The sequence below is a fragment of the Macaca nemestrina genome, chromosome 2 (assembly GCF_043159975.1).
Source record: "Macaca nemestrina isolate mMacNem1 chromosome 2, mMacNem.hap1, whole genome shotgun sequence".
Classification (NCBI taxonomy): Eukaryota; Metazoa; Chordata; class Mammalia; order Primates; family Cercopithecidae; genus Macaca; species Macaca nemestrina.
In genome coordinates, this window is record NC_092126.1 from 3,054,617 (window position 1) to 3,067,733 (window position 13,117).

Below are 13,117 nucleotides of genomic sequence, written 5' to 3' on the forward strand. Positions count from 1 at the left end.
AGTGAGCCCAGATCATGCTACTGCACTCCAGCCTGGGAGACAGCAAGACTCCGTCTCAAAAAAAAAAAAAGTCGTATCAGTAGTTTGCAGGTTGGGTGTAAAATTGAGGCAAAAGCTCCTACTGACAAAGTGAGATATTGTAGCCCGGCTCTGCGGGGCGTTCTATCTAGCAGGTTAAAGGTGAGAAGGAGGCCTGTGCTCTGGAATGTTTACAGTAAGTCCCATGTGGAAGAAATCTCTCTCTGGGTGAGGGCTGGGACGGAGATGGAGAAGCACATGACATGCCCAGAGGAGATGCTGGGGTGGGAAAGAACTGCTGAGTTCCCAAGTGCTGTGGGGCCACGGGGCAGCATTCTGTGTCTGGAACGGCTGTTCCATCACGCCGCCCCTCTGCCCCTTTCTGTGCTCGTTCCTACCTGCAGCAAGCATGTACAGAGCCTCCACTGCACGTGAAGCACTCGACTGAGAGCTGGGTGTGCAGCAGTGAGTAAGACAGACAAGGGCCCGCCCTCATGGTGCCTTATAGGCCGGCTGGGAGCTGGGGAGAGATGGGCAGTAAGGAACTAAACACTGAAAAATATGACATATCTGCTGATAAGTGTTATGGAGGAAATGAATCTGGTCATGCAATAGGTAGGACTGGTGTGTGTGTGTGTGTGTGTGTGTGTGTGTGTGTGTGTGTGTGTGTTGTGTGCATGTGTGTGGTGTTGGTGGTGAGGGTCGTAGCTACTTTTTTGGTGAGGGAAAATCTCTGGAGGTGACATTTGAACTGATACCTGGACGGCTAGAAGGATTCAGGCAGGAGAAGGTTCTGGGGGAGGGTTCTCTCAGCAGAGTAGCCAGTGTAGAGGGCCTGGGGCATTCAGGTGTCTGGCATGGGTGTAGGAATGAGACTCCCAGTCCATTAGATTTTTCTTTCCTCCTGGAAACGTGCCTTCACATTCATGGTGCAGATTAATTGGAAAGCAGTGTTTTATTTTGTTTTCCCAGAAAGTCATTTTTCCTCCAGTTCTTGTTGGAGTCGCTGACAAGCCTTGGGGAGATCAATACGTGATGTAGCTCTGCCTGTCCGTCACTCAATCATCTGTCTGTTGCTCCAGGAAAACTTCCTTTAAGGAAATACCTTTGATATCATTTCAGACATGAAAATCAGGACACAGAATAGCTGTGCCCTAATTTAAATTCTGTGGGGCCTATAGTAGGGTCTACTGTGTCCCTACCCACCAGCCTCAGAGCCTGTCATTTCGTTTGCTTGTCCTCCAAGTGTATGGATACCGGGCATCACAGGGCACCTGCCCTTGCTTCGAGAAGGCGTGAACAGCTCCTCCTTGGGAACATGCCAAGGAGGTGTCGGTCCTGAAAGACCTGTCCCGCTTCTTCAGGTCGGCCTTGGTGTCCTGCGGCTTGACAAGGCTTGAGAGTGGGAGAGGCCATTTCCAACTGCGAGGCAGTTGTCTTTACTTAGTGACTTTTCTGATATATTTCAGAATTGTGTTTGATCTACCTATAGGTTTGGATCGTTTTAGTGACTTTTTTTTTTCCTTTTGAGACAGAGTCTCGCTCTGTTGCCCAAGCTGGAGTGCAGTGGCACAATCTCGGTTCACTGCAATCTCCACCTCCCAGGTTCAAGCGATTCTCCTGCCTCAGCCCCCCTAGTAGCTGGGATTACAGGCATGCGCTACCACACCCGGCTAATTTTTGTATTTTTAGTAGAGACGTTGGCCAGGCTGGTCTCAAACTCCTGATTTCAGGTGATCCACCCACCTCAGCCTCCCAAAGTCCTGGGATTACAGGCTTGAGCCACCGTGCCTGGCCTGTTTTAGTGACTTTTGAAGCATGTTTTGCAAATAGGTACTCCATGCTAAGCATGAAGAGTGTGGAAGGAACCTTCTAGGTGGGCCCTGGGCAGCCCCCAGCAGAGGTGGGATCCAGATGTGGGCTGAATGTGGCAGGAGGAAGGGCCTGGAACTACCTTCCAGTGGAGCATTGCGGCAGCGCTTTTTGAGACTGGTCTCACTCTGTCACCCAGCAGGCTGGAGTGCAGTGGGGAGACCTTGGCTCATGGCAAACTCTACCTCCCAGGCTCAAGTGATCCTCCCACCTCAGCCTCCTGTGGTGCACTACCCACACCTGGCTAATGTTTTGTATTTTTGGTAGAGATGGAGTTTCACCATATCTCCCAGGCTGATCTGGAATTCCTGAGCTCAGGCCATCCACCTGCCTCAGCCTCCCAAAGTGCTGGGATTACAGGCGTGAGCCGCTGCACCTGCCTTTACCAGTTAGCTTTTATTAGTGCCTATAGTATCTTGGCACTGTGTAAACAGAGTGTATTCTTTTCTCTAATCTAGGTGTTCTTGTGTGGAAAAAACTTCCCAACTGTTGGAACGGAGTACTGGCGGTGTCAGCTGTCCTTTACTGAACTCCCGTTATGCTTCTCCTGAGAGCCCTGGGGGACAGTCACATGACTCCCGCTGTGCGGAGGAGTTAGGGTGTTGAAGTACTTGGACCAGGGTTGCCAGGTGACTAGGTGGCATCTGAGCATCTGAACCCCAGACCGTGCTTTTCATAATGAGTTCATTCTTGAGTCTCAGGAGGCACCGACTCCTCATCTTCGGGGTGATTCCAGCCTAAATGTTGCGCCCACTGAGCTTGGATGATAACTACGCGGGAGGCGAGCTGGCCAGCCCACTGGTGGGCATTTCTGCTGATGGCAGACCTTCTCGCGGAGTCCGGATGTTGTTGCGGAATCCTTCCCGCCTGTGCTCCAGGCAGCCGCTCAGGACAAGTTGAAACCTGTTTGTGGTTCCTGCAGGAGGTGGATTCAGCAGTGGCAGGGGCACCAGGATTGCTGGACTTGGGCAGAGAGTGCCTCACCTTTGTGCCATCACCTTCCCTCCAGTAGCTGTGCTGGGGGATGGTCTCTGGATGAGCACGGGGAGGAGATGGGCAAACCCCTGGCCTCTGGCCGACCTGTGGCATTGCTGTCTGTGGCCAGAGGAGTGGCTGTTCTTTAAGCAGGCCTTGGGCTTTCCTGGAAACCTGGCATCTTTCCGTGCTTGGGGCCAGCCCTTGCCACGTGCCTTCTTGGCTCGGGAGTGTGGCTGCCACCTGATGCCCAGTGGGGCAGGCCAAGTGATAAAATGGATTTTCTCCACTAAATGCAGCTAAAGGCTTGGCCTGACTTTGTGTCCCCAGGGAGTGTTTACAGGAGCGGTGGCCTGGCTCTCAGGCATCTCAGTGCCAGCGAGCACAGGGCTGGGTGGCAAAGGTGCCTGCTTCTGCCTGGCACCAGGCTCTGCCACGACCGGTGCTTCAGCCTCTCTGCATCACACGTGCTGAGTTTGCTGTGCATGCTGGAATGTGAGGCAAGCGTCACCTCTTTCTCCTCCTCCCCACACTGTCCCTTTCGGAAGAGTTGAGCCTTTCCAAGGTCTTTTATATCACACAGCGGTTTCTCGGTGACGTATTTTAGTTTGAACAACGAAGTACTGTTTGATGACATCTTTACCTAAAAAGAAAGCTCAGTCATTACTGAATTTAGATGCAGAAATAATTAAAAATAAAAGTAGGCAAAGAAATTTAACACAGATTTACTCATTATTTCTGGGGGAGGATATTTCTGGGGCGGGATATTCCTGAAGGTTGGTGAATGGCTACAAATGTATGATTATAGGCCGGTGAAGAACCCTACTATGAGAAATGTTGTTAGGTGATTAAAAACAACACCCAACTGCCTTCATGATATGAACACGGGTTCTTGTGGGTTGGGTGACATTTCTGATGCCAACATTCTACATAAAATCACAGGGAACTGTATCGAACACACCCTAAACAGCTGGTGAGGAGGATGTGCTCTGGGTGACTCAGCTTGACTCTAGGCTTCATAAAGGCATTGCTGTTGATGCACACGAAGGGTCTGAAGAGAAATTATTTTGTAAGCTGGGTGTGGGAAAAATAGTATTTTATAATCAACAGGATTTTTAGTATGTGTATGTAAACAAATTAACAAAACCTACACATCGTGATCAGACTTTTTTGTCTGCATTCCTAAAAATCATATATTCCAGGTTGGCATTAAGCATTGTTTTGGTTCTTCTCATTGGCCGATTGCCTTCAGTATGGGAGTCATCTTATATTCCTGGATTCCCAGGTTGTATGTTCTTCCTGCAGCTCTCGAGATGGGGAACTTGAAAGGGAGGAGGGGAGGACGAAGGGGTGGCCTTTTCTCTCCCCTGTGCCTCTCATTTCCTCTCTTCACTCTTGCTTTCCTGCTCCCTGCCCCACTGCCAGGCATCAGCCCCTAGTCTGGGCAAAGGGCCCCGGAGTATGGCGGATGCCAGCCCGTCCTTGGGAAGGTTAGTTTGCAAACCTGTTGTAGTCTGTGGGAGGCTTGGGTATTTTGATTCACACTTGCTGTGTCTGTGGTTTGCCTCTTGCTGCATAACGTCTATTTCATGAAACATACTCATTTATCTTTAAGCAGATTTATTATATGAAATATTCATGGGTGCAGGCTTGGCAGCCCAGCATTTGGAACAATGTGCTGAGTACAGTTTGTCCTCGTAAGTCTATTAATGCTGATGGGATGCAGTTGTCTCCTGTGAAGCTTTGGGGTGAGATAGGGCCAGTAGGGAGTGAGCTGGCTGAGGACAGCTCTTCATCTCCCTTAGTTTGGCTGCAGCAGCCCTGCTCTGCGTGTCTGCCTGCGCAGACCCGTTCTTTCTCTTCCTGCTTAGTGAATACAGAGGCCTTCCGTTCTGCGAGAACCCTCTTGTCAGCTTCCAGGTCCTGTGTAATTCCAACGAATAGGGATGATTTGGAGGTATAACGAGGCTCAGAGGGAAAAGCTGGCTTAGGAGAGAAAACTGATCTGTGGGGAGAGGGCATTTAGGGGACTGGGAGGAGGCTCCATACTAACACTTAGGAATAAGCACAGTGTGGCAAGCCCCGGGCTGAGTGTGTGTTCCAGATAGCCCTGGCAGACACCACAGGAACTACGTGTTGTCAGTCCTGTATTACCCATGAAGAAACTGGGGCTCGGAGAGGTTTAGTTACTTGCCCAAAGTGCAGTTCACTTAGTTTAGCAAACCTGTATGGATGTACGGATGGCCTGTCATGTGGCCAGTGGCTGGATACAGGGCACAGAGCAGTCATGGCCTCTGGCTAGAAGGAGTGCCCCATGCAGCAGACAGAGAGAAACAGAGCCCTGTAAAGTGAGTCAGACAGGGTAAGTGGAGCCCCATGCGATATGGGGTGTTAGGAAGGGCATGGTGAATTGTGGAAGGCTGTGGGAAGGCTGGAGGGGAGGGTTGGAAAACCGGATAGGATCTTACCAGGCACATGGGGGCTGGGAGAGGTAATTACAGACCCTGAGCCAAGAAGGCAAGTGGGAAGAGCAAGTACAGGCGTACAAGGATGTAGGTCTTACAGGTGTGGCCAGCAGATGGGAGACTGCCTGGTTCAGTGCTGCCCAGTCACAAGAGGCAGGGAGGGCAGGAGATGTAGCCAGAGCCACTACTGCAGGGGCTTATAAGCCTTGCTAGAGGATTTGGACTGTAACTAAGGGAGCAAAGAGTCATTGGAGGTCTTGAAGCCAAGGAGAGAGAAAAATGAATTTTTCTCTTTAGAAAACAATTCTGGAGGTGTAACAGAAGCTGGAATGGGGATGGGGAAGGCCGGAGGTAGGGAAACCTGTCAGAGAGGTCGCAGGGGCAGGGGTGACAGGAAGTGGAGGGGGTGTGGGAATGAGAAACATAATTTGAGATTTCTGTTGGGAAATAGCAGGAACTGGTCTGGATTAAAAAAGTATTAAAAAACAAACAAACAAAAAACAAAAACCAGCAGCCAGAAAAAGGATAAAGGAAACCAGTACATTAGAAGAGAAACGTGAAGATATTTTAAAGTGTTACATAAAACAAGTTTTACAGAATGATTAGGACCAATGTGGTATAAAAGTTTTTTTAAGTTTAGGCCAGAGGTGGAGCAAGATGGCCAAATAGAAGCTGCCACCAATCACCCTCCTCACATTCATCTGGGAGATAATCAGGGAAAAGAACAAGAGTCTCTGCTTGGTAATTCAGAGAATTCTTCCGGATGTGATCTAAGACCATCAAGGTGGTACGTCTACGAATCTGCAAGGACCACAGCATTGCTGGGCTTGGGATGCCCCCTAATGCAGATACAGCTGCAGTGACCAAAAACTTACATCACAACACCCAAGTCCTTTGAATACCTGGAGCGCCTTCCCAAGAAGGATGAGTACAAACAAACCCAGACTGCAAAGACTACAATAAATACCTAACTCTTCAATGGCCAGATAAATACCTAACTCTTCACTGGCCAGACACCTACAAACATCCACTAGCATCAAGACCGTCCAGGAAAATAGGACCTCACCAAATGAACTAAATAAGGTACCAGGGGCCAGTCTTGGAGAAACAGAGATATGTGATCTTTCAGACATAGAATTCAAAATAGCTGTTTTGAGGAAACTCAAAGAAATTCAAGATAGCACAGAGAAGGAATTCAGAATCCTATCAGGATAACAAACAAATTGAACTAATTAAAAACAGTCAAGCAAAAATTCTGGAGCTGAAAAATGCAATTGACATACTGAAGAATGCATCAGAATCTCCTAATAGTAGAATTAATCAAGTAGAAGAGTGATATAGTAAGTTTTAAGAGGCTATTTGAAAATACAAAGTGAGAGCTGGGAGGATGGCTTGAGCCTGGGAGGCAGAGGTTGCAATGAGGCAAGATTGCACCACTGCACTCCAGCCTGGATGACAGAGCCAGATCCTGTCTCAAAAAAAGAAAGCAAGAAAAGCAAGCAAGCAAGCAAGAACAGTCAGAGGAGACAAAAGAAAGAGTAAAAAAGATTGAAGCGTGCTTATGAGATCTGGAAAATAGCTTCATTGGGGCAAACCTAAGAGTTACTGGCTTTAAAGAGGAGGTAGAGAGAGAGACAGCCGTAGAAAGTTTACTTAAAGGGATAATAACAGAGAACTTCCCAAACCTAAAGAAAGATATAAATATTCAAGTACAGGAAAGTTATAGAACACCAAGCAGATTTAACCCAAAGACGTCTACCTCAAGACATTTAATATCAAACTCTCAAAAGTCAAGAATAAAGAAAGGATCCTAAAAGTAGCAAGATAAACAACATAAAATAGACCTCCAGTACATCTGGCAGCAGACTTTTTGGTGAAAACCTTACAGGCTAGGAGAGAGCGGCATGACATACTTAAAGCGTTGAAGGGAAAAAACTTAAATAGCATATATGGCAAAAATATCCTTCAGGCTGGGTGTGGTGGCTCATGCCTGTAATCCCAGCACTTTGGGAGGCCGAGGCGGGCGGATCACTTGAGGTCAGGAGTTCGAGACCAGCCTGGCCAAGACGGTGAAACCCCGTCTTTACTAAAAACACAAAAATTAGCCAGGCATGGTTGCAGGCGCCTGTAATCCCAGCTACTCGGAGGCTGAGGCAGGAGAATGGTGTGAACCTGGGAGGCGGAGCTTGCAGTGAGCCGGGATCATGCCACTGCCTTCTAGCCTGGGTGACAGAGCGAGACTCCGTCTCAAAAAAAAAAAAAAAAAAAAAAAAAAAAAAAAAATCAGACAAGAAGGAGAAATAAAGATGTACCCAGACAAACAAAAGCTGTTGGATTTCATCAATACCAGACCTATCGTACAAGAAATACTAAAGGGATTTCTTCAGTCTGAAATAAAAGGATGTTAATGAGCAATAAGAAATCATCTGCAGGTGAAAAGTTCACTGGTAATAGTAAGTGCAGAGAAAAACACAGACTGTTAAAACACTATAATTGCAATGTGTGTACTTCTCATATCTTAAGTACAAAGATGAAAAGACAAACAAATCAAAAATAATAACTTTTCAAGACATAGACAGTACAGCAAGATGTAAATAGAAACAACAGAAAGTTAAAAAATAGGGAGATGAAGTTAAAGTATAGAGTCTTTTTTAGTTTTCTTTTTGCTTGTTTTTTAGTATGTTTGTTTATATCATCAGTGTTAATTTGTCATCAGTTTAAAATGATGTGTTATAAAATATTATTTGCAAATCTCATGGCAACCTCAAGTCTAAAAACATACAATGGATATGAAAAAGTAAAAAGCATGAAAATAAAACATAACACCAGAGAAAAACACCTTTACTAAAAGGAAGACAGGAAGGAAGGAAAGAAGGAAGACAAGACCAGAAAACAAATAACAAAATGGCGGGAGTAAGTTCTTACTTAATCAATAATAACATTGAATGTAAATGGACTAAACCTTCAATCAAAAGAAAAAGAGAGAATGAATAGATTTTTTTTAAGACCCAAGGATCTATTGCCTACAAGAAACACACTTCATTTATAAAAACACATATAGACTGAAAATAAAGGGATGGCGAAAGATATTTCATGCCAATGGAAACCAAAAGGGAGCAGAAGTAGCTATGTTTATATCAGATAAATCGATTTCAAGAAAAAAATTTAAAAAGAGACAAAGAAGGTTATTGTATAATGATAAGGGGTCAATTCAGCAAAAGGATAGAGCAATTATATATGCATCCAACACTGGTGCACTCAGATGTGTAAAGCAAATATTATCAGAGTGAGAGATGGAGATAGACGCCAGTACAATGATAGCTGGAGACCTCAACACCCCACTTTCAGCATTGGACAGATCATCCAGACAGAAAATCAACAAAGAAACATCAGACTTGATCTGTACCATAGACGAAATGGACCTAATAGATACAGAACATTTCATTCTGTAGTTACAGAATACACATTCTTCTGCTCAGCACATGAATCATTCTCAAGGACAGACCATATGCTAGGTTGCAAAACAAGTCTTAAAACATTCGAAGAAACTGAAATAATATCAAGTGTCTTCTCTGACTACAACGGAATAAAACTAGAAATTAATAACAAGAGGAATTTTGGAAACTATACAAACACATGGAAACTGAACAATATGCCTCTGAATGACCAGTGGGTCAATGAAGAGATTAAGAAAGAAATTGAAAAATTTCTTGAAACAAATGATAATAGAAACACAACATGCCAAAACCTATGAAATACAGCAAAACAGTACTAAGAGAAGTTTATGGCTATAAATGCCTACATCGAAAAAGAAGAAAAAGTTCAAATAAACCACCTAATGATGCGTCTTAGAACTAGAAAAGCAACAGCAAACCAAACCCAAAGTTAGTAGAAGAAAATAAATAATAAAAATTAGAGCAGAAATACATGAAATTGAAACAAAGCAATACAAAAGATCAATGAAATGAAAAGTTTTTTTTTGGTATTTTGAAAAGATAAACAAAATTGGCAAACTTGTAGCCAGACTAAGAACGAAAAGAGAGAAGGCCCAAATAAATAAAATCAGAGATGAAAACGGAGATACTACAATCGATGCTGCAGAAATTCAAAGGATCGTTAGTGGCTACTGTGAACAACTATATACTGATAAATTGGAAAAACCTAGAAGAAATGGATAAGTTTCTAGACATATACAACCTACTAAGATAGAATCATGAAGAAATCCAAAACCCAAGTAGACCAATAACAAATAACGAGATCAAAGCCATAATAAAAAGTCTCCCAGCAACGAAAAGTCAAGGATGCAATGGCTTCACTGCTAAGTTCTACCATTTAAAGAAGATGTAATACCAACCCTACTGAAACTATTCTGAAAAATAGAGGAGGAGGGGATACTTCCAAACTCATTTTATGAGGCCAGAATTACCCTGATACCAAAAACCAGACAGACACATCAGTAAAAGAAAACTACAGGCTAGTATCCCTGATGAACACATGCAAAAATTCTCAACAAAATGCTAACAAACCAAAGTCAGCAGTACATTTAAAAAAAATTATTTATCATGACCAAGTGGAATTTATCCCAGGGATACAAGAATGGTTCAACATACAGAAACCAATCAGTGTGATAGATCATAGCAACTAAATGAAGGGAAAACACCATATGATCATTTCAGTTGATGCTGAAAAAGCATTCGATAAAATTCAACATCCCTTAATGATAAAAATCCTCAAAAAACTGAGTATAGAGGGAACATACCTCAATATAATAAAAGCCATATGCAATAGACCCACAGCGAATATCCTACTGAATGGGGAAAAACTGAAAGCCGTTCCTGTAAGATCTGAAATAACAAGGATGCCCACAGTGTTGAACAGTGACATAGTACTGGAAATCCTAGCTAGAGCAGTCAGACAAGAGAACAACATAAACGGTATCCAAATGGGAAAGGAAGAAGTCAAATTGTCCTTGTTTGCAGATGATATGACCTTATATTTGGAAAAAACTAAAGACTCCACCAAAAAAACTATTAGAACTAATCAATACATTTAGTAAAGTTGCGGGATAGAAATTCAACATACAAAAATCATTAGCATTTCTTTTTTTTTTTCTCATTCATGAGATATTTATTAAAATAACACATTTAGGGAAAAAAAATCAATACAATGTATACATCATTACTGAAAACTATACCATCACACAAAAAAGGATTTTATTTTGGGAAATTGTTTTCTAATTTATGGCAAGTTTTACTTTCAGAAATAAAACCACAACAACACAATCTAACTCAATCTTAAAGGCTGGCATGCTGAGCAAGGAATGTTCTTATTCTTTCTAGGAGCTCCTCCTTTACACTGTCAAGTACCAGGGCTCTGCCTTTTGGAGTGATTTCAGCCACCAAGTCATCAACAGTAACGTGTTCTAGTCCTTTTTCTTTAATTACCTCTTTACAGTGTGCCTTCAACTGATCCTTCCAGCCACATTCAATTAATTTAGCTCTCAGCAACTCTTTGAGGCGTTCTCTTTCTCCAGTTTCTATCAACTTTTGGTTAATCCCTGCTCTCATCTGCGCATCTTTGTTCATCTTGCTAACCACACTCTTCGGCTGCCCGGACTTAGACCCTCAGTCATCATTAGCATTTCTATATGCCAACAGCGAACAATCTGAGAAAGAAATCAAGGAAGTAATTCCATTTATAATTGCTACAAGTAAAATAAAATACCTAGGAATTAACCAAACAAGTGAAAGCTCTCTAGGATGAAAACAATAAAACACTGATGGAAGAAACTGAAGAGGACACCAAGAAATGGAAAGATATGCCATATTCATGGATTGGAAGAACCGATATTATTAAACCGTCCATACTACCCAAAGCAATCTACAGATTCAATGCAATCCCAATCAAAATACCAATGACATTCTTCACAGAAATAGGAAAAAAATCCTGAAATTTATATGGAACCACAAAAGACCCAGAATAGCCAAAGCTATCTTGAGCAGAAAGAACAAAACTGGTGGAATTACATTACATGATTTCAAATTGTACTACAGAGTTATAGTAACCAAAACAGCATGGTTCTGGCATAAAAACAGACATGTAGACCAATGCAACAGGATAGAGAACCCAGGAACAAATCCATACATCTACAATGAACTCATATCTGACAACGGTTCCAAGAACATACACTGGGGAAAAGACAATCTCTTTAATAAATGGAGCTGGGAAAACTGGATAACCTTAGGCAGAAGAATGCATCTAGACCTCTCTCTCTTGCTGTATAAAAAAATCAAAGTGGATTAAAGACTTAAATCTAAGACCTCAAATTATGAAACTACCAAAAGAAAACATTGGGAGAACTCTCCAGGACATCGGACTTGGCAAAGATTTCTTGTGTAATACAACACAGGCATAGGCAGTCAAAGTAAAAATGGACAAATGGGATCACATCCAGTTGAGAAGCTTCTGCACAGTGAAGGAAACAACCAGCAAAGTGAAGAGAGAGCCCAGAGAATGGGAGAAAATACTTGCAAACTGTCTATCTGACAAGGGATTAATAACCAGAATATATAAGGGGCTCAGCATCACTGATCATCAGAAAAATGCAAATCAAACCTACAATGAGATATCATCTCACTCTAGATAAAGTGGTTTTTATCCAAAAGACAGGCAATAAAAAAATGCTGGGTGAGGATGTAGAGAAAAGGGAATCTTCATATACTGTTGGTGGGAATGTAAGTTAGTACAGTCACTGTGGAGAATAGATTGGCGATTCCTCAAAACACTGAAAGTGGAGCTACCATATGATCCAGGAATCCCACTGCTAGATCTATACCCAAAAGGAAGGAAGGAAGTAAATTGAAGAGATATCTGCACCCCCATGTTTATTGCATCTCTGTTCACAATAGCTGGGATTTGGGAGCAGCCTAAGGTTCCATCAGCTGATGAATGGAAAAAGAAAACAGTACGTATACACAGTGGAGTACTATTCAGCCATAAATAAGAATGAGATCCTGTCATTTGCAACAACAGTGATGGAACCAGAGGCCATTTTGTTAAGTGACATAAGCCAGGCACAGAAAGACAAACTTGGTGTATTCTTATTTGTGGGAGGTAAAAATTAAAACAGTTAAACTCATGGAGATAAGAGATTAGAATGATGGTTATCAGAGGCTGAGAAGAGTAGTGGAGTGAGTTGAGGGAGGAGGAGATGGTTAATGGATACAAAAAATATTTGAAAAGAATGAGTAAGATCTAGTATTTGCTAGCACAATAGGATGACTACAGTAAAAAATAGTTTATACATTTTCAAATAACTAAAAGAATTGGATTGTTTATAACACAAAGGATAAATGCTTGAGGTGATGGATACCTCACTTACCTTGATGTGATTATTATGCGTTGTATGCTTGTATGAAAATATCTCACATACTCCATAAATATCTACACATACTCTGTATCCACAAAAATTAAAAATAAAAAAATAGTAACAAAGTTTTTCTAAGTTTAATAGTGTTTTAGAAATTAAAAGAGACCCAGGAATAAAAGGAAAGGTGAACTAAGAGAGATATAGGTTAAAAAGAAATATAAGAGAAATAAGCTATATATAAGAGATACAGGCCAGGTGCCATGGCTCATGTCTGTTATCCCAGCACTTTGGGAGGCTGAGGTGGGTGGATCATCTGAGGTCAGGAGTTCAAGACCAGCCTGGTCAACATGGTGAAACCCCATCTCTACTAAAAGCACAAAAATTAGCCAGTCGTGGTGGTGGGCGCCTGTAATCCCAG

The 13,117-nt window shown here is 42.8% G+C and overlaps 2 protein-coding genes across 4 annotated transcripts in view; one reads left to right on the top strand and one right to left on the bottom strand.

Moving 5' to 3' along the window:
• LOC105470806 (xyloside xylosyltransferase 1) overlaps positions 1-13,117 on the top strand; it is a 194,582-nt gene that overhangs the window by 29,694 nt on the left and 151,771 nt on the right. The window lies entirely within an intron of this gene.
• Positions 10,537-10,953, bottom strand: LOC105470804 (transcription and mRNA export factor ENY2). Its single transcript, XM_011723070.3, has one exon. It carries the CDS (start codon positions 10,913-10,915, stop codon positions 10,625-10,627), a length of 291 nt encoding a protein of 96 aa, XP_011721372.2. The 5' UTR covers positions 10,916-10,953; the 3' UTR covers positions 10,537-10,624.